The sequence below is a fragment of the Cynocephalus volans genome, chromosome X, assembly GCF_027409185.1.
Source record: "Cynocephalus volans isolate mCynVol1 chromosome X, mCynVol1.pri, whole genome shotgun sequence".
Classification (NCBI taxonomy): domain Eukaryota; kingdom Metazoa; phylum Chordata; class Mammalia; order Dermoptera; family Cynocephalidae; genus Cynocephalus; species Cynocephalus volans.
The window spans coordinates 85,230,022-85,249,557 of record NC_084478.1 but is presented as its reverse complement, the minus strand read 5'-3'; the positions used below and the strand labels follow the sequence as shown (position 1 = coordinate 85,249,557).

General features: G+C 44.5%; 1 protein-coding gene across 1 annotated transcript; it reads right to left on the bottom strand.

Annotated features, from left to right (window-relative positions):
- Positions 1–11,025: 11,025 nt before the first annotated feature.
- On the bottom strand, positions 11,026–19,117 carry FGF16 (fibroblast growth factor 16). Its single transcript, XM_063084396.1, has 3 exons — positions 18,844–19,117; positions 12,655–12,758; positions 11,026–11,271 (listed from the first exon to the last, which is right to left on the bottom strand). Exons 1-3 carry the CDS (start codon positions 19,115–19,117, stop codon positions 11,026–11,028), a joined length of 624 nt encoding a protein of 207 aa, XP_062940466.1.
- Positions 19,118–19,536: the final 419 nt, after the last annotated feature.

Below are 19,536 nucleotides of genomic sequence, written 5' to 3'. Positions count from 1 at the left end.
ATATAGGATCCGAACCTGTGGCCTTGGTGTTATCAGCACCACACTCTCCCGAGTGAGCCACAGGCCGGCCCCCAGATGGCTTTTTGTATAAATTGGCAAGGTGGTCCTAAAATTCATATAAAAATGCAAGAGATCCAAAATAGGTAAAAAAAAAAAAAAAAACTTGAAAAGTAAGAACAAAGTTGGAGGACTCACTTCCTGATTTCAAAACTTACTAAAAATCTACAGTAATCCTGACTGTGTGGTACTAGCATATGGATAGACATATAGATCAATGGATAGAACTGAGAGTGCAGAAGTAAACCCATACATCTTTTTTTTTTTTTTTTTTTTTTTTGTCTTTTTTGTGACCGGCACTCAGCCAGTGAGTGCCCCGGCCATTCCTATATAGGATCCGAACCCGCGGCGGGAGCATCGCTGCGCTCCCAGCGCTGCACTCTCCCGAGTGCGCCACGGGCTTGGCCCAACCCATACATCTTTGATCAATTGATTATCAACAAGGGTACCAAGACCATTCAATGGGGAAAGAATAGTCTTTCCAACAAATGCTGCCAGGACATCTGGATATACACATGCAGTAGAATGAGGTTGGATCTCTGCCTTACACTATACACAAAAAATAACTCAAAGGGATCAATGACCTAAAGGTAAGAGCGAAAACTATAAAGCTCTGAGAAGAAAACAGGGTTAAACGTTTGTAACTTTGTGTTAGGCTACAGTTTCTTATATAGGACACCAAAAATACAAGCAACAAAAGAAAAAATAAGTTAGACTTCATCAAAATTAAAAACTTTTGTGTATCAGAGGACATTATCAAGAAAGTGAAAAGACAACTTACAGAATGGGAGAAAATATTTGCAAATCATATATCTAATAAGGGACTTATATCTAGAATACATAAAGAAAACTTATAACTCAATAATAAAAAGACAAATACAATAAAAATGTACAAAGGATCTGAATAGATATTTCTCCAAGGAAGATATACAAATGGCCAATAAGCATGTGAAAAGATACTCATATCATTAGTCATCAGGGAAATGCACATTAAAACCACAATGAAGAAGGAATGTACCTCAACACAATAAAGGCCATACATGACAAACATTGTACTCAGCAGTGAAAAGTTGAAAGCTTTTCCTCTGAGATCAAGGACAAGACAAGAATGCCCACTCTCACCACTTCTTTTCAACATAGTGCTAGAAGTCCTGGCCAGAGCAACTAGGCAAAATAAATAAAAGATAACCAAGTAGGAAAACGAGTAAAATTGTCTCTGCTAATGACATGATCTTATATAGAGAAAACCCTGAAGACTACACCAAAATACTCTTAGAATTGATAAGCAAATTCAGTAAAGTTGCAGTATACAAAATCAACATACAAAAATCAGTAGTGTTTGTATACAATAATAACAAACTATCCAGAAAGAAAATTAAGGAAACAATTCCATTTACAACAGCAACAACAAGAAATAGAATACTTAGGAGTAAATTTAACCAAGGAGGTGAAAGGCCTGTAAACTGAAAAATATACAACACTAATGAAAGAAATTGAAGAAAACACAAGTCAGTAGAAAGATATCCCATGTTCATGGATTGGAAGAATTAATATTGTTAAAATGTCCATACTACCCAAAGCTATCTACTGATTCAATGCAATCCCTATCAAAATTTGAATGTCATTCTTCACAGAAATAGAAAAAAACAATCTTTAAATTCATATGGAACCACGAAAGACCCCAAACAGCCAAAACAATCTTGAGCAAAAAGAACAAAGTTGGAGGCATCACACGTCCTGATTTCAAAATACATTATAAGGCAATGGTAAATAAAACAGCATGGGGGCCGACCCCGTGGCGCACTCGGGAGAGTGCGGCACTGGGAGCGCAGCAGTGCTCCCGCCGCGGGTTCGGATCCTATATAAGGATGGCCGGTGCGCTCACTGGCTGAGCGTGGTACGGCCGGTCACAAAAAGAAAAAAAAATAAAAATAAAAATAAAACAGCATGGTACTGGCATAAAAACAGACACATTGACCAATCGAACAGGATAGAAAGCTCAGAAATAAATCCACACATTTATGGTTAATTGATTTTGACAAAGATGCTAAGAACACACAATGGGAGAAGGACAGTCTCTTCAATAAATGGTGTTGGGAAAACTGGATATCCACACACAGAAGAATAAAATTGGATCCCTATCTCACACCAGGTAAAAAATCAACTCAAAATGGATGAAAGACTTAAATATAAGACCTGAAATTGTAAAACTACTAGAGGGAAATATAGGGGAAATGCTCTGCAACATTGGTCTGGGCAATGATTGTTTGGACAGGACCCTGAAAGCATAGGCAACAAAAGAAAAAATAGATAAACGTGATTACATCAAACTTAAAAGCTGCTGCACAGAAAAGGAAACAACAAAGTAAAGAGACCACCTGTGGAGTGGAAGAAAATATTTGCAAATCATATATCTGATAAGGAGGTTAATATCCAAAATATATAAGGAACTCAAACAACTCAATAGCAAGAAAACAAATAACCAGATTGAAAAATGGGCAAAGGACCTGAACAGACATTTCTCAAAAGAAGATAAACAATTGGCCAATAGGTATATGAAAAAATACCCTTGAATGGCACATTTTGTTATATATATTTTATCACAGTACAAAATTCAAAAGTTTTTTTCTTTAAAAGAGAAAACCAAAGCTGAAGAACACCAAATTGATTGATAGGAAGCTATTATTGGATAGCTTGAGTCTCCTTAGTAAAACATGAGGGAGGCCCATCTGCAGAGAGAGACCAGAGTACTTGATCCAGAACAGGCTGGAGCTAAGAGCTTGAGACAAATGGAGATGTGCAGTGTCTCACAGGAACCCATGCAGTGTTTACCACCTATTCCCATGATAAGAATCACTTGGGGACTTGTTAAATACATAGATGAGTGATTCCCAAAGTGTAGTCCAAGGACCCCTGGGGGTCTTTGAGTTCCTCTCTTTTCTAATTACATATCTGTGAGAGGCTGGATTTTCTCCCTATACTTCAGCCAAAAGAATATATAGCAACAGATTGAATGCAGAAGCAGCTACAGGAATCCAGCTATTTTCCATCAAGACAGACATCAAAGAGGTTTGGAAAAATGTAAAGTAGTAGCACTCTTCTAACTGAATTTTTGAGAGTATAGTTATTTTTCATTAAAATTATATTTATGTTAATGTATAATCGGTTTATAATAATTTTTGAGTTTTAATTTCTAATACAGTAAATACTAATAGCTATAACACACATAAACCAAAGCTCTTTGAGGTCCTCAATAATTTTTGTGTGTAAGGTTTCCTGAGATCAGAAAGTTTGATAACCATTAATGTAGATAACCAAGTCTCTGTTGGAAATTTACTTATTTACTTGTTTATTGTTAGTTATTTTCAGGATAATTAGTATATTCAACATTACACAATATAATAACTTTATGTGGCCCTTTACCAATTTCTTGCTAACTCCTCCCCTCTTTCCTACCTCTAGTAGCCTCAGTTCTGTTCTCTCCTTTTGAAAGTACAATGACTTATTGTGATTGTTGTATCTTTCTCTCTTTTTTATTTATTTATTTTTTTAGCTCCCATTTATGAGTGAGGACATCCGGTATTTCTCTTTCTATGTCTGGCTTATTTCACTTAACATAATTTTCTCTAAAAGTTCATCCATGTTGCTGCAAGTGGCAGGATTTCAATTCTTTTTTATGGCAGAGTAGTATTCCATTATGTATACATATCACGTTTTCCTTATCCAGTTGTCCATCAAAGGACATTTAGGTTGGTTTCATTAGTTGAAAGTTCTGATTTAGGAAGTCCTAATTCGGGTCCAGGAGTCTGTATTTTTAGACAATTAGACTAGGTGCTCATCAGGGAAGATTGGTAAATGCCGAGCCAACACAAAGGTGTTCAGATGTTAGGGATTTTTATAATGAGCTATGATGAGTGCCAGACAGAATCAAAACAAGCTGAATCAAAGGACTGTCAAGCAGAAAAGTGCTGGTCCACTTGAGATGGACAAGACTGTATTGGTAGTGCAGCCATCTGATGACCCAGTTTTCATAGCTTTGTCTAGCACTGTTGGCAACCCAAGAGCAGAAGCAGAGAAAGTGAGCACTTTAAACTGACTTGGATCGGGCTTTGGGTGGGGGCTAAATTACCCCGTGCTGGATATATACATGACATTCAGGCTGTACACTGAGAAGGCTGTGCCTTGCGTTTACATTGGGGGAGAGTTCTGGGACCTATTGGGTGTGGGCATAATAGCTTAAGGGGGAAGCCTGGAAAAACATATAGGATATAGAGTTAGGTGAGGTTAGGGTGGTGTGCTGGGCTTTGGAAATTCGGAACATTTACAACTGGTGGGACACAGCGAAATTGGAAACAAACAGGGCAAGCATGCGCCTGTCACTAGGGGTTTACTAGGAGTGTGGTGCACTGTAAAGGGGACTGGGATGGGGATCACAGGGCACTATAAGGACTATACGGAAGAGAAATGAAGATGGGACGGACCTGGATGACACTGTCTATTCATGGTGTGGTTATGGCAGCCTGGAGAAGGAAGGACCCTGGGCCCTAGGATGCACTATTAAAATATAACTAAAATAAAAGTTGGGGAAAACTGAATATGTATGTACCTTTGTTTCATATCAGATACCGTAGAAGATGGAGTTTCCAGGTGGGGGCTCTAATGAGACATTCTTAGTAAGAGGCCAGCATTTGGAGGATGTGGCTGCCCCATGTGCCACCTCGCTTTCTGGCACCTATGTAAAATGCCAGCAGAATCATACATCTGGGAGAGGGGAATGACTGATGCATGTGCTCATTTCTTACTTAATATTTCCATACTTAGTCTTAATCTTCGCAGCAACAGCCATTGAAGGAGCCAATGAGCTATGATCATTCCCATTTTACAGGTGAGGACAGTGTGGCTTCCTACAAATCAGCCATACTTTCTTGTAGTTTTTTTTTTTTTTTTTCTTTTCATTGTGCCTAACTCCTTCATGCCTCTAGACTTTCACATAGTCCTGTTTCCTCTGCCTGGAAAATTATTCCTACGTCCACTATGCTAATTCCTACTCACCCTTCAGGGCTCAGGCTAAGCATCACTTTTTAGGATGCCTTCCCTAATCCCCTGAATACGTTATGCCTCCCTGATATACACCTCGTACTCTTCCTTTACAGCACTTGTTACATGTAGAACTACTTGTTTATGTTTGTCTTCCTGGCTAGACCATGAAATGAGAGGAACTCTGTCTTATTCAGCTTTATATCTCTAAAGATGTAATAAGTGCTCAATAGATACTTGCTGAATTAATGAATTAATGAATTTGTTCAGGGTCAAAGAGGAGGTAAAGGAGTTTGATTTAAAACGAGGTTGGGGGGCCGAGCCCGTGGCGCACTTGGTAGAGTGCGGCGCTGGCAGTGCGGCGTCGCTCCCGCTGCGGGTTCGGATCCTATATAGGACTGACCGGTGAGTGCACCGGTCACGAAAAAACGACAAAAATAAATAAATAAATAAATAAAACGAGGTTGGGGCCAGCCGTGGCTCACTTGGGAGAGCGTGGTGCTGACAACACCAAGTCAAGGGTTAGGATCCCCTTACCGGTCACCTTTTGACAGCACCACGCTCAGACAGTGAGCGAACCGGCCATCCCTATAGGGGATCCGAACCCGTGGCCTTGGTGTTATCAGCACCGCACTCTCCCGAGTGAGCCACGGGCCGGCCCCTACCGGTCACCTTTTGAAAAAAAAAAAAAACGAGGTTGGTTTGATTCCAGGGCCAGAAGAAAATGTTACCTGCATGTCTTTGGCTCCATTGCAAATGATAAAGAACAGGGCTGAAAGAGATGCAGAGGGAAACAGCCTATACTGGGATGGAGGACGGGAGGGAGACTGGAGGGTCAAGGAAACACTTGCCGCCAGCGCCCTGGTATAGAGGCCTACTAGAAAAGCTCTTCCATTTTCTGTCGAGGATGAGGAAGCTCTGGGAATGACAAACTAAATTATGTTTTGATCCTCCTGTTGAGCAAGGGAGTTAGATGACTGATGGTGAATGTCTTTTCAAAAGAGAGGATCTCTCCTCTCTGTTCCCTTTTTCCTTTCTCCCACATTCTTCCTGACAGATCCCAGTTCATGAAATGCTGAGAAAGGCAATGTAGGTCCAACTACTTTGGAGAGAAGGAAAGCGGTACCCTAGGGTCGGCCTCTTCAGGAGGAGGAAGGCTGGGGCTGCACTCCAGGCAACTGGGACAGAGCCCAGGTGATCTGTGGCCCCCTAGAGCGCTGAGCCTGACGGATTTCTGACTACACAGCCAGAGATTTGGTGGCTAAATGCTGCAGTGACTTGAAGGTAAGACAAATATGGGTTCTTTTTATTATTTCAAGCCTTTGATTAGATTCCTTTTGGGAGGGTGCCTGCCCTGATGGCTCTGATAAGGTCCTTGTGTCTGAGCCTGGTAGATTCAGTCTCTTGTTGAGTTTTGAGCATGAGCAACATTCATCAATGGCAGTGGGGGTGAAAAGGGGCTTGTAGGGAGGGGAAGGAGAGTCTTGCTGCTATCAGGACTGCTATCAGGGCTGGCCCGGGGGTGGGCTTTGTTCAGAACCACTGAGCAGTGCAGCTGTCCCAGCTCCTCCCTCCCTCCATTCTCACCTCCTTTTTGCCAAACTTGAAGTTATCTCTGAGAGGACAGGAGTCAAAGGTTTCACATGTAAAATCTACATCTTTTTTTTTTTGTCTTTTTTTCGTGACCGGCACTCAGCCAGTGAGTGCACCGGCCAGTCTTATATAGGATCCGAACCCGCGGCGGGAGCGTCGCCGTGCTCCCAGCGCCGCACTCTCCTGAGTGCGCCACGGGCTTGGCCCGTAAATTCTACATCTTTGAAAAAAAAAAAAACAAAAAAACAAAGAAACACCTAAAGACTCTGTCAAGGTTTTCACATAGGATCACAGTGGCCACCAATTCTTATGCTTTGAGGCTTATTCCTAGGGTAGTTGTTCCTAAAACTTTGGAGGACTCTTTCGGGACCAATGAAGGGCCAAATGTACATGTGCATAAAATTCTGCATATTGTTTTGGGGAGTCTGGACCCAGGGGGCCTTCTGTGGACCTTTAAGGACCTTGTGAACCTCAAGTTTGGAAATTCTGAAAACTTCTACTGTGTTTTTTTTTTTTGGCCTGGAATGGCAGTTGGGTAGCACTTTTAGGTCTTACATATTCTTTCTTGGAACACTATTGGTGCTCAGGAGAATTCTGGGAGTCCCACAGAATATACGAGGGTGCTTTAAAAGTTCATGGAAAAATGGAATTAAAATACCATAAACGTGCCATAAACTTTTTGAAGTACCCTCATATAGGTTAGTAAATGAATGCCACATGCTGCCATCTTTATCTAGTATTTACCCTGTCCCCTCTAAATGATGCAATATACTTGTCAAGTGGTTGTCTAGCCTCTGCTTAAACACTTCCAGTGACAGAGACCTCACTATCTTTCTCCAGACACACTCTAGTTTGTCATTGTGCCTATTTAAGTATACTCACAGCTTAGCATAACACTTTAGATGATTGTTACATAATTCATTTGCTCTCTCTAGCCCGGCATTTGTATCATATATGTATTCACTAAAGAAGGCATCTATGTTTTTGTCCATCGTTCATTTACTCATTCATTCTTTCAACCACACATTCATTTATTCAACACACATTTCTCAAGTGCCTGTTCTGTTCCAGGGACATCCTAAACACTGAGATGGGATGCAAAGATGAGTAAGAAATGGTCTCCACACATGTTGTCATCCAAAACCAGAGCTCCTCCAGAGCTTACTTTAGGTCGGCACAAAATCCATTACTTTAGCACTTTGGGGATATAATGTCAATCAGATGTCAATTGATCTAGATCATCCATCTTATATTTGTTTCCAGAATTTATCATTCCTCTCTTTTTGAAAATGAGAACAGTTGCCATTGCTATATTCTAGCCACATGCCCATTAACTGTTAGCCCCCAAAGTTCAACACCAAGAGTGAGCTTCTGCTGTGTTTTGGGACCCTACATCATTCTTCAAGTCTTCTACCCTCTACTTCCATCCAGAGGAAAAAGGTAGGAATTGACTCTAGCATTTGGGGTCTTTCTCTTTTTCATTACAGTGTTGTTCTTCTTGCAAATCCTGCCCTGCAGCAAGTACAGTGCTTGTGGCCTTGCCAGGCCCATGTCAAGTGCCCTGCTAGAGTAACACTGGCCCTGCTCACAGGGAAGTACCAGCTTCCTATTGGTTATCACAGATCTCATGTATCTCACAAGTCCTCAGAAGTTGCAGCTGTGAATCAAAAGTTCTAGGTAGCTGAACATGGAGGACATGAGTAAAATTTTGGTTTTAAAAGAATGGTGTGATGCTCATTAAAAATGTGATTTAAAAAAATGTCATGTAGCTGATTTTTACTCTTCTTCAGAGACCTCTAGAGGTGGTGTTTCTTCCTGGCAGTCCAACATGAACCCCTCAATCAGCCTCTTTGCTTCTCCATATCCTGTTGGTTCCTCATAGCAGATATTACCCCTTTTGGGAAACTCAAACCCTAATCACCCTAGCCCACTGAGATGTCCACCTTGGTGTTCCACTGATTAAAATTCTGGTCTATGATCACACAAACCACACAATTTAGCGCTTTTTATCAAATAGTTTTATTTGCTATTTCTTTTTCTTTTATTTTTTTGGTGGCTGGCTGTTATGAGGATCCAAAACCTTGACCTTGGTGTTATAAGACTGTGCTCTAACCAACTGAACTAACCACCCAGCCTTATTGCTGTTTCACATATGTATTCCCATACTTGGGGCTTCTCTGATGGGTACTTAGATTTGGGTGAGCTTATATAGACCTTTTGGTTTTGCTTTTTAAGTGGGCTGTTACCTAAGCTATTTGATTTACTCATATAGTTGGTTGAAAAAATAGTGGATGCCCTACATGATGTTGATTTACTCATATAGTTGGTTGAAAAAATAGTGGATGCCCTACATGATGATTGAGCAGCACTAGGAAGGACTGTCCGAAACCTCAAACCTCCCTCCAGGCATTTGTGGTGCCTGTGAATTCAACAACACTTTTATCTCCTTGGTTCTTGTCTTCTGACAACATTCACTATTAAAGTGCAAATAACCCTATGCTCCTGCCTCGCTAAATATCAGTAAAGAGGTCAGGGATTTTATTTTATTTTTTATTTTTATTTTTTTTGTCGTTTTCGTGACAGGCACTCAGCCAGTGAGTGCACAGGTCATTCCTATATAGAATCCGAACCCGCGGCGGGAGCGTCGCCGTGCTCCCAGCGCCACACTCTACTGAGTGCGCCACGGGCTCGGCCCAAGAGGTCAGGGATTTTAAACTAAGATACCTCAGGGGCTGCTCTTGGGAAGAGGGAGCTGCAAGGAATCCATCCCCACTTCAACTACAGCCATTGTACTTTTGTTTTATGGACTGAAATTACCCTAAAACTTTATTTGTAAGTCATACTGCTGCAAAAGCAATAAAAAAATACATTCCTTTAGGGCAATGGTTCTCAAACTTTATTGTATACAGGAACCCCCTGAAAGGCTTGTGAACATGCAGATTGCTGTCCGCCCCTCTTATCCCCCCCAAAGTTTCTGATAATCTGCATCTCTAACAAGTTCCAAGATGATGCTGCTGGTCAAGAGACCATATACTCTGAGCACTACTGCTTTAGGGGAATTTGTTGACAGCTTCCCAGAATTTCCTAGGAGAAGCACTGGCAGGGGATGGGTGGGGAGGTAAAGAGGGAAAGTGGGAGAACATCTAGAAGGGAAGGTAATTGGTTCAAAAAATCAGTCTGCTTGTTGATTGCTGCTTATTTTGAATCCCTTCGTCTTCATATCTGAAGCAAGAAGCCACCAATCAGGGTTTCTGACCTTAGGCTTTGGGACCTAACTGAGTCCCAAAGGGACTTTCTCTATGTCTAGTCCTAAGCACAAATGGGAGCTTCAGTAAGAGCTGTTGGTCCAGGCCTTTCTGAAGCTTTGATTCACCTCTAAGTTTAAAGTCATAGAACCAGAAAGGCACACCAAGATTTCACATAGGGTCCCTAGATAATGCTAACATAGTGGATGATGGAATCTTCTAGCATAGACAATGTGATGCCGACGTGAGGAAATTCTAATGAGTTGGGGAGAAAGAAACTAGCCAACTTTCCAATCCTATTAAATATACAAATCAATAGAATTAGACAGTGGTTTACAATATAAAGACAATTTTATTGCCAATAAAAGCCTTTAATAACTCATTTTATCCTATTTCAGTAGGACCTTATTCTTTCTGATGAAAATCCAGTCATAGCATCTCTCATTAAAAATAATATTATTTTGAAATAAATAAATATATAAAATAAATAGCATATACATTTCATAAATAGTTTGTCCTTATGCACAGTATCCACGCTTACATTTTAATATCATTTTCTTACAACCTGCCCCATCTCCCACTTTCAATGGCAGGAAAACTGCATGTCAGGACAGATGAGAAATCTGCAGAGCCAATGCAGGGATGGCTTACAGCAGGGCTATAGCCTCAAGGATTTTCTTAATGGGATTTTTCCAAAGCTCTGTAGGTAGCATCTATGGCAGATTCCTTGGTCTTTTGTTTATACCCAATGTCAAGGTATTTGGGTAGATTGTAGAGCAAGACACCCCTGGCCCTTGGTAAGGGTCTCCATTCTTTGTAATGCCACCTCAGGGGAAAGAACATGAGTAAGGAAAAAAGTATATACAAAATTCCCTCAAGCCCACCCCTCCCCCACAACCCTCCCCCAAACAACCAAACGTTGATATACATTTTGAACAACAAGGAAACATCTGGGTTGAGTTGAACAGTAAGTGCTTCTCTGTTATCTAAATTGATAGGAAGGAAGGATCGAAAAGCTATGAGTATAGTGCTTGCAGAGACAACCGTGGCCCCAGAGTACATGGGTCACAGAGGTCACACTGTGAAGGGTCCATTACCTATAGCGGAAGAGGTCTCTGGACATGGAGGGCAACTTAGAAGGATCCACTGGCCTGGGTAAAAAGTGAGTGAATTTCTGGTGTCGTTTAGTCCTGTATCCCTCCCGGGGTGAGCCGTCTTTATTCAGGGCCACATAATACTGTCTCTCCGAGTCCGAGTGTTTGTACAAGGTGGAGGCATAGGTGTTGTACCAGTTTTCTTCAAACTGTTCCCGGAAAACACATTCACGTGTGAGTTTCTTCTGTGAGGGCGAGAAAATAAAGCAGAGCCCATTACATGACTATTTCTCCCATCCCAGCTTGCTGGTGGAGAAACCCTGAAATAGCAATAGCACATTGATATTAGAAAATTTCAGTCTTATTTGTTTTATTTCCTGTATTACTGAGGTATCTTTCTTCCAAATAGCACAAAACACTCCTGTCTGTTATCTCCTTCATCCTCTTTCATAAGCTACACAAAGTTGCTTTAGGTGAGATCTTTCCTGAAGGGAGACGGGAAGATGGGAGGAGATGGCCTCATCTGGCTCTTTGAGTCCGAGAATTTCTGCTTTAGCCTCCCAGTACCCCACTGGCACCCACTGAGCTTTCTTCCTACTTAGGGCTAATGATGTTCCAATCCATTGAGATTGTAGTCAACCATGTCAACTGACAGGCAAAGGCCTCAGATCTATATAAAGCTCTATGGGAGGTGAGCTGTGATCTCTCCTAATGAAGGGTCTCAGGCCTGTCAGTTGAAAAGCTCAGGAAAGATCTCCTTGAAAAGCTTCTCCAAACTGGCTACTTCAAGCTGGCAGCTCCTGGGTCTCTTGCCTCTGTCCCTTCTCACACTTGATCCAGCCGCCATACTACTTGCTAGGATTGCCGATACCAAGTGCTGGGGACGGGCCTATCTCTTAGGTGTCAGGGAAAAATGTGTTCTGATTTCATGGGATGCAGGCAGCCAGAAAGCATGCTATGTGACTCAAAAGCCAGAGCCAGGAGTTGGGATCCCCTGAAAGGGTTAAGGTCAGCAAATCACTCACCATTCCCCAGTGCTGGGCTAGCTTCCAGAATAGAGAAAATGCACTGTAGCTAGCCCAGTCCTAGCTGGGGGCTTAGGCTGTCACCAGACCCTGGAACCCTCATTCTTCAATTGTTTGTTTCATTTGGCCTTTCGGATTCAGCTGAAGCAATCTGGAAATCAGGGACTGTGTTGGTAACCTCAGAATCCTGCATGTGAAAGTCAACTCTTCCACTGCCTATTTTTGCGCCTGCTAGTCTGCTACTTTGGGCACCCATTAAAAAATTCAGATGTGCTCCTTGGGAGGGTGAATGTCCCAAACCTTGACCATCTACTGACAAACAAACCAGCACAGCTTACTATTACCATCCAGACTAGCTGGCCCTCTGTGGGAAAAGGCAAAAGCAAACATATCACGGAAAAGCTTATGTTCTGATGGGGGCTGAATGAGTGAAGGTGCTGTGTAGCAAGGCCCTGAGCAGCCCACAAATAACTAGAAAACACTAGTCCTTTACAGTTGACAAAAGTGCTTTGAAGTGCTAGATAAATGTTTTTATGCTTCTGCCTTACTTTGTCCAAATGCTGGTGGTAACAGCCTCTGATAAAAATAAAACCTTCAACTTACCGACCCATATAGTTCTCCTCGCTCGTTCATTCCTAGGTACAGGCCAGAGTCCACTCCCCGGATGCTGATCAGCCCTACAGCCAGGCTGATAAACTCCAGGATTCCTAGAGCAAGAAAGTGAATGCCTTTCCAATTACTGACGTTCAGCTAAGAGAAGCTGTTCGGGCGACACGAGCTCCTTCCTCATCGTTTGTCCACTGCAGGCCCGCCTTGTGTGCCTTTGGTGAATTACCTGATGAAACTATCTTTTGCAGCAAGAAGGAAACCTCAGAGAAGGCACTCAGTCTCTCTGGGCCTCGGTTTTTCCATATATAAAACGGAGGAAACGATCTCTGCTTCTCCTCAACATTCTTAGGCCTATTATGAGGAAGAGACCAGGAGAAGGCTTTGGCTACAAAACCTGCATAACTACAAGGTACTATTGCTGTCAAATACCTCCCATTTCAAAACTGGGACGGCAGCTTTCTAAATGCAAGAATGAGGCCAGGTTTCTGTGTCTTTCCCAAAGTCACTTCCCTAGAGCACACAGCATTACCTTGCTGTCCTCTAGGTTGAACTTGTTTTGCACCCTCTCAGCTCTCATGTCCTTAAAGCCACATGAGGCTGTCAACTGCCTGTAGCTGACTCTAACAAAGGCCACACAGGCCACTCACTAAGTTTGTTCCTCCAGCTTATGGCACGAGGCAAAACTTGGCCTCGTGGGAGCCTTCTCCTAAAAAGTGTTCCCAGCCAGTACAGCCCCAAGCTGACAAGCCTGTTATTCTCCCCCTCTCTCTGGAGAATTTTAAGTTTATCCATGGCGAAGAGTTGGTAAGTAGTACTGGACTCGATACTGATTTGAGATGTAACAACTTTAAGGGGAAGGGGAAGAAATTCAGAAAGTCCTTGTAGCTGAAAAGATTAGAGGTGAGGATTTGAAAATGTTTTCATTTACCCAGCAGCAGTGGGAGAAAAGGAGAAGTCAACTATTAAGAGGGAAAAAGGACCAGAATTGAAATCCTGGTGATACTGAAGACTTCACGATTTTGTCCTAGAATAGGACATCTATTATCTGGATACAGACATAATAGTCAACTAGATTCCTCTTTGATATTCCTGTCTCTAACCATATTTTTCAACATACAGACCAAAAACTTGACATGACTGTCTGAGGCATCCGAAGGTATGAAATGAGCTCATATCTGGCTGGCTTTCTTATCCCAAAATGCAATTCTTAAGGGTAATAATAATTGTATGTAATCTACATAGGGATTAGAACTGATTCCTTAAACCATCAAACATTTTAAGCAGTTTATTTTGAAATCAGGCTCAAAACTCCAGTGGGAAGTCTCCTGCAGAGTCCCAGTGACTCAGGCTGGCGGGTGCATGTTCAGGTGTGGCAGCTTTGTGTGCATGTGTTTCCATGGCCCGCCTGGGTCTACATGAAGGATTTAAGGTTCTTCTCCTGCCATTCTGTAGAGCACTCAGGGTTTGGCCTTTGGCGTCTCGCATTGAAATCCTCCAAGTTTTATTCTCAATCTGGCTGTTACTGACTCTTACAGTACAAAGAAAGGAGTCTTAGGAAAAGAGATTGACACAAAATGGTAGGAGGGAAAGGGAAAATACCTAGTGCCAAGTAGGGGTTAATCAGACACTGAGTTAATGGACCCAAATCTTCAGTTGCACCAAACAAGGTCCTGCTCTTGGTTCTGCCCTGTTTAACATTTTAATCAATGACTTGTAAGAGGACTTAGGGGGACTGCTTACCCTAGTTCCAGAAGACATACAGTTGGGAAGAATGACACAATTAAGATTCAAAGAGATTTCAAGAGGATGGAAAGATGGGCTGGCTCCAACAAGATAAGCTTAATTAGAATCAATGTAAAGTCGGTCCCCAAAACCAATTTCCCAAGGTGTTTTGTGTTTGGGGCTTTGTTGGAGAGGGGGAGTATAGATAGTTGAGTTAACCATTCTCCTTGGTTCGTGGTCTATTATCATAACTGGTCTGCGCAAAGGCTTTTTAGTTATCTATTTCTTTCTTTCTTTTTATCTCCGCACTCGGCTCCCATCCACCTCCCACTTCAGGCAACCACGCATATTTTCTTGAAAACGTGTACTGTTATTTTGTGTTTCTGTGCATCTTAATTATATGCAAGTCTGCCTATCTCTGCAATGGGAAGATGTGGCTTAGCAAAACATACACAATAATAGCTTAAAGGATTTGATTGAACAGGTAAACTCAGTGTCATGGGTGATCGTGGGATTATTAAAAGGCCATCAGGGCTGGCCTGTTAGCTCAGTTGGTTAGAGTGCAGTGTCGTAACACCATGGTCAAGGGTTTGGATCCCCGTACTGGCCAGTCACCGCCCCCTCCCCCCCCAAAAGATTAAAAATCATTAAAAAGCTAATGTAAAAAAATGGAGAAAAAATAAGGGGAAATAAAAGCTACTGTGATCTAAGGTTGCATTGATAGAGGTCTAGTAACTAGCACATGGGAGGGGATTAACCTACTCTGCTGAGTTGGTCAGACCACACTGAGAGTACTGTTTACAGAGCGATATGAAAAAACAGAAGCATGTTCGAAAGAGAGTGGCCAATATGGCGAGGAAACTAGAAACCAGGTCATGATTCAGTTCTGGGTGCTAAACTCTGAGGAACACCAGCTCAATGGAGCCTTTAGTTCTTTGCTTTGCTCTGGCAGATTACTTCTGAGCTTCAAGTCTTAGTTCCCTTATTCTCTAAGTATCTCATTTCTCTGACTATCCTGAGCTCATTAAGTAGCAGAGGGTAGCTTGTGACCTCACTGCCCAAGACCCGGTATGAGAACAAATCACAAAACCCAAGAGGTGTGGCTATTTGAGTCACCACAGTTTTTCTCCAACTCTCTGTTAACCCTGATGCCAATGGACAGATCATACAGGAAGTCACTTGGGTTGTGTCCAGTAACCAGGGGTCTCCAACAGCTGGAATCATCCCAGCCCAGCTGTCATTGGGCATCATTTCTCTTTGCCAACTTTCCTATTAGCTGGACTCAAACTGTGGGAACCCAGTGGCACATGACGATGGAACAGATATTCCTAAACCTTCTCTTGAATTCCAGCCAGCATGAAGGGGGAGAGAAAACAAGCCATTTTCATATTTTCCCAGCTACAGCTGGACAGGGGTGTTAACAGCAAACCGTTGAAGCAAAGTATTAAATAGACAAAATTTGTCCTCAGTGCTCTCACCCCTTCAAGGCCCAGGACTTCCCTATATTCTGCCTCATCTTGACCTGTCCACCTCAGGCACTGACCTTTTCTCAACAATTTCCAGACTCTTCTCATTTTACAACTCTCTTCCCAGGGCCAAAACTAATCTGTCCTGGGCCCCAGTGCTTGGCTAATGTGTCATTTAATCTGGCTCCACAACTTGCCTGAGCTCCCTCAGCCATCCTTTCAGACCTTCAGGGCCAAGACAGTGCTGCTTTGGCATCTTGCCAAATAAGAACCACCTCGCTCAAAAACCAAAGCAGCTGCAGGAGCCTGCTCCATCCCACCTGGCGGGAGGCCTCTCCTCCAGTCTGGCCCCAAGCTCTGCTCTGCCAGTCCACAGGTGCCCCTCAGGAACGTCAGGATCCTTGTGAACCTCATGCAAACGCCACCAGCCAGGCGGGGACTGAAACACTCCTGGCTACTGATTGCAGATGGAGAGTAGGGAGCATACGCTGTGCCAACAGGTTATTATTTGGAGTCAGGGCTGCTTTTGGGCTCAGCCTGACTTGTTCTGAACACATGGATTCCAGGGTAATCCTTGGGGGCCCTGCTCTCCAATTACAACAAATAGCTATTTACTTTACATGGCCTTTGGAGACTACCTCCTCCCCCCAAGCAGAAATCTATAATATTTTATATCTTAAGTCTGGCCTACTTTACCCTGCTGGAATGTTGACTGCTAAAGCACTTATGGAATGTTAAAGTTTCGATTTATTGAATACCCTGGCTGATTAACTCAAATGTGGAGGCAGGAGAGCAGATTCAAACGCTACCTCTTTCTGTGCCAAAAACTAAACTGAGAGAGAGTAAGTGTGTGTTTGAAAGTTGACAATGGAGGTTTCAAAGAGACAGCTCTGACCAGATATCGTTTCCTTTACAGGAAATACAAGGAACTGCCAGGAAGTCAGGGAAGGAAGAAAGGGAAAAGGTAATACAGAGGTGGTCTCGGGCAGTGTGAGCATGAACTGGCATGAACTGTGTGAGCATATGAGAGAGAGAGAGAGAGAGAGAGAGAGAGAGAGAGAGAGAGAGAGAGAGAGAGAGAGAGAGAATGTTTAAAGGCAAAACCCAAAATAAAGCAGTCAGTTAAGCAGCAGCAAAAACATCCCTTCCTCCTGCCAGTTTTATTTCCTTTGGTTTCTCCTTAAACTTAACACTCTTAGCAGGCCTGGGAGATGAAAAGAAATCAAGATGTGTCTTTAGGGAGGTAATTAAAGACCACTTATCCCAAGAGCCTATTACTGATTTATGGTGACCTTGTAAGTTATTGGGCTCAGCTTAGGCACAGAGTCAAACACTTGTAGCCGCTGGGAGCGGTGCTCATAGTTTCTCCACCTTCGCTGCCCCCACCCTGCATTTCTCCATCATCTCACGGCTTTTCTTTCAGTCTCATATATCAGCCATGAGCTAACCCCATATCTTTAGGCCATTCCTGGGAACTGCTGAGGTCAGGGTGGGAGTCCCATTCCTTAAGAAGAGGAACAAAAGGGGACCGCAAAATCACAAGTTGATGGAAGGGAAAGGAGCCAAGTTAACACTCCCTCTCCTCCCACTCCACCTTATCACGCTTTTGAGGACCTGCTGCAAGTTTATACAGACACCTGCACCCCTCCGTTACCCCTCCCAACCTACTGCACTCCAGCTCTGATTGAGTGCATTTTTCCAAGATGACATAGACCTCATTAGGGTTCCTGACTGCTCCCAGTAAGGAAGACCAACCCTGGCCCCAAACTGTTTGCTAGGCTTAGCCTTATGCAGCACCCCAATGACCCCCTTTTTATTGTGCACTCCAGATGCAGCTCTAGCAAGGTATGGAGAATAGGAGGAAAGGGAGGTTTGGGGTGGGGGGACATGGGATAGGGTGGGAAAAAGAAGGGAACCCTGTCATGCTTGAGGGTAGGCAAAACCTCTTACTGGCTTAGGAGTAGAAGGTGCCCTTCTTGGATTACAGGGTCCTTGGGAAGAAGCAGAGGGCATTGGAGGATGAGGAGGGGCAAGAAAGGGTAGCTGTCATGGCACCCACATAATGGCTTAGTGGAGAACAGGAAATTGAAAATAAAAATGGCAAATTACTGAGGAGTGAACACATTTGCTTAGAAACCTAATGATCTCTGTCCAGGATCAAGGCTTATATTAATTGTGTAATTAGTTCTGTGTGTGAGACACGCAGCCGTGTCCTTTGAACAGTCTGCATAGTGGCGCGCAGAGACAATCCTTGATGGAGGCTGGCCCTTTCCTGTCCTGGGCCCAGGAGACACCTGTTTCTGGGTCTAGGAGTGGGCCCAGGACGGCTTCCTCACTGAAGCAAGGGGCCCAGAGGTATTTCCGGGGAAAAGCTGCCCCAGGACTTGTGCCCTTACAGGGTAGACACCACGAGGCTTCCCTAGATTCCCCGATACCCAGCTCACGCCATGCTGCCTGGATTGGTTCCTACCCTGGGCAAAGCAACCCCAAGGCAGGCAGGTGCCTCGGCGTCGGGATCTCCCGGCCACAAGCGATTCGGACGCCGGCCTCCCGCCCACCACGCCTGTGGCCTATGCAGGCTTCCTACTCCGTGCAATCGGCCGCGACAGCTCTGCTGTCCTCGAGGCTCGGTCCAGAGCTACAGCCACGGTTCTCGTCCTCCTAGGCGAGAGCTCCCACCCCTCTCCCAGCTCCACCTGCTTTCGTCTAAAGATCAGCATCCAGCTCCCAGAGCGAGCCCCTCACTGCCGAGGGAGGGAGGGCACTGGAAAAGCAGGGTCGCAGCGCACGGCGGCCCTGCCCCCTCCCCAGAGCGTCCGAGGGTGCCGGGCGCCCTGAGGCCCCACAGCTTAGGTCCGCGCCGTCGTGTCCCGCCTCGTCTGAGCGGGACTGCACCAAGCCGGGGGCGGTCCGCGGACCCCACGCGGAGCCCCGAGCCGTCGGCTCCCTGGCGCGCAGTCCACCCGCCTCCAGTCCCTCCCCGCCGCGTCCTCACCGAAGCGACTGTGGTCGTGGCGAGTGCCGTGCACCGTGCCGTTGGGGAAGATCTCTAGGTGGAAGCCGGTGCGGCAGTAGAGCTGGCGGCGCCGCAGGATCCCCTTCAGGTGGGCGAAGTCTGTGGGAGAGCCGCGTTGCAGCTTCCCCTCGATCTGGCCCAGGCGCTCGTTCAGGAAACCCGGGGAGTCAGCTAAGGGCACGTTCCCCAGAGATGAGGAGAAACCGTGCAGATCCCAGTCCAAGGAAGCGAAGACCCCCCCCACCTCCGCCATGGCTGGGCCGACGGCGGCGTGGGCTGTGCGGGGCGCGCGCGGGCCGAGCAGGGGCCGCGGGGCGCGAACTGCTTCTCCCCGCGGCGGGAGCCGACTATTCGGCAGCGCTCGCTCGCTCGGCGCTCTGCTGAGCTGCAGTAGACGTCTGTTCGCGTCCAAGGAACTTCTCAGCGGCGGGGAGCGTGAGGCAGCGCGCTCCTGACCTTGCTTTCAGTCAAAGTGCCGCTTCCCCTCCGCGTCCATCTCCCCCGGCCTCTCATAGCTTGCTTCGACGAGCTATCGGATGCAAACGGCACTTTATATACATACCCACTCCCCTTACATTGACATATTGGATATTTAAATACAAGCCACACCTCACTGGCATCCCCTCGGAGATTGGTGTGTGGCTTCTTCTTCTTCTTCTTCTTTTTTTTTCC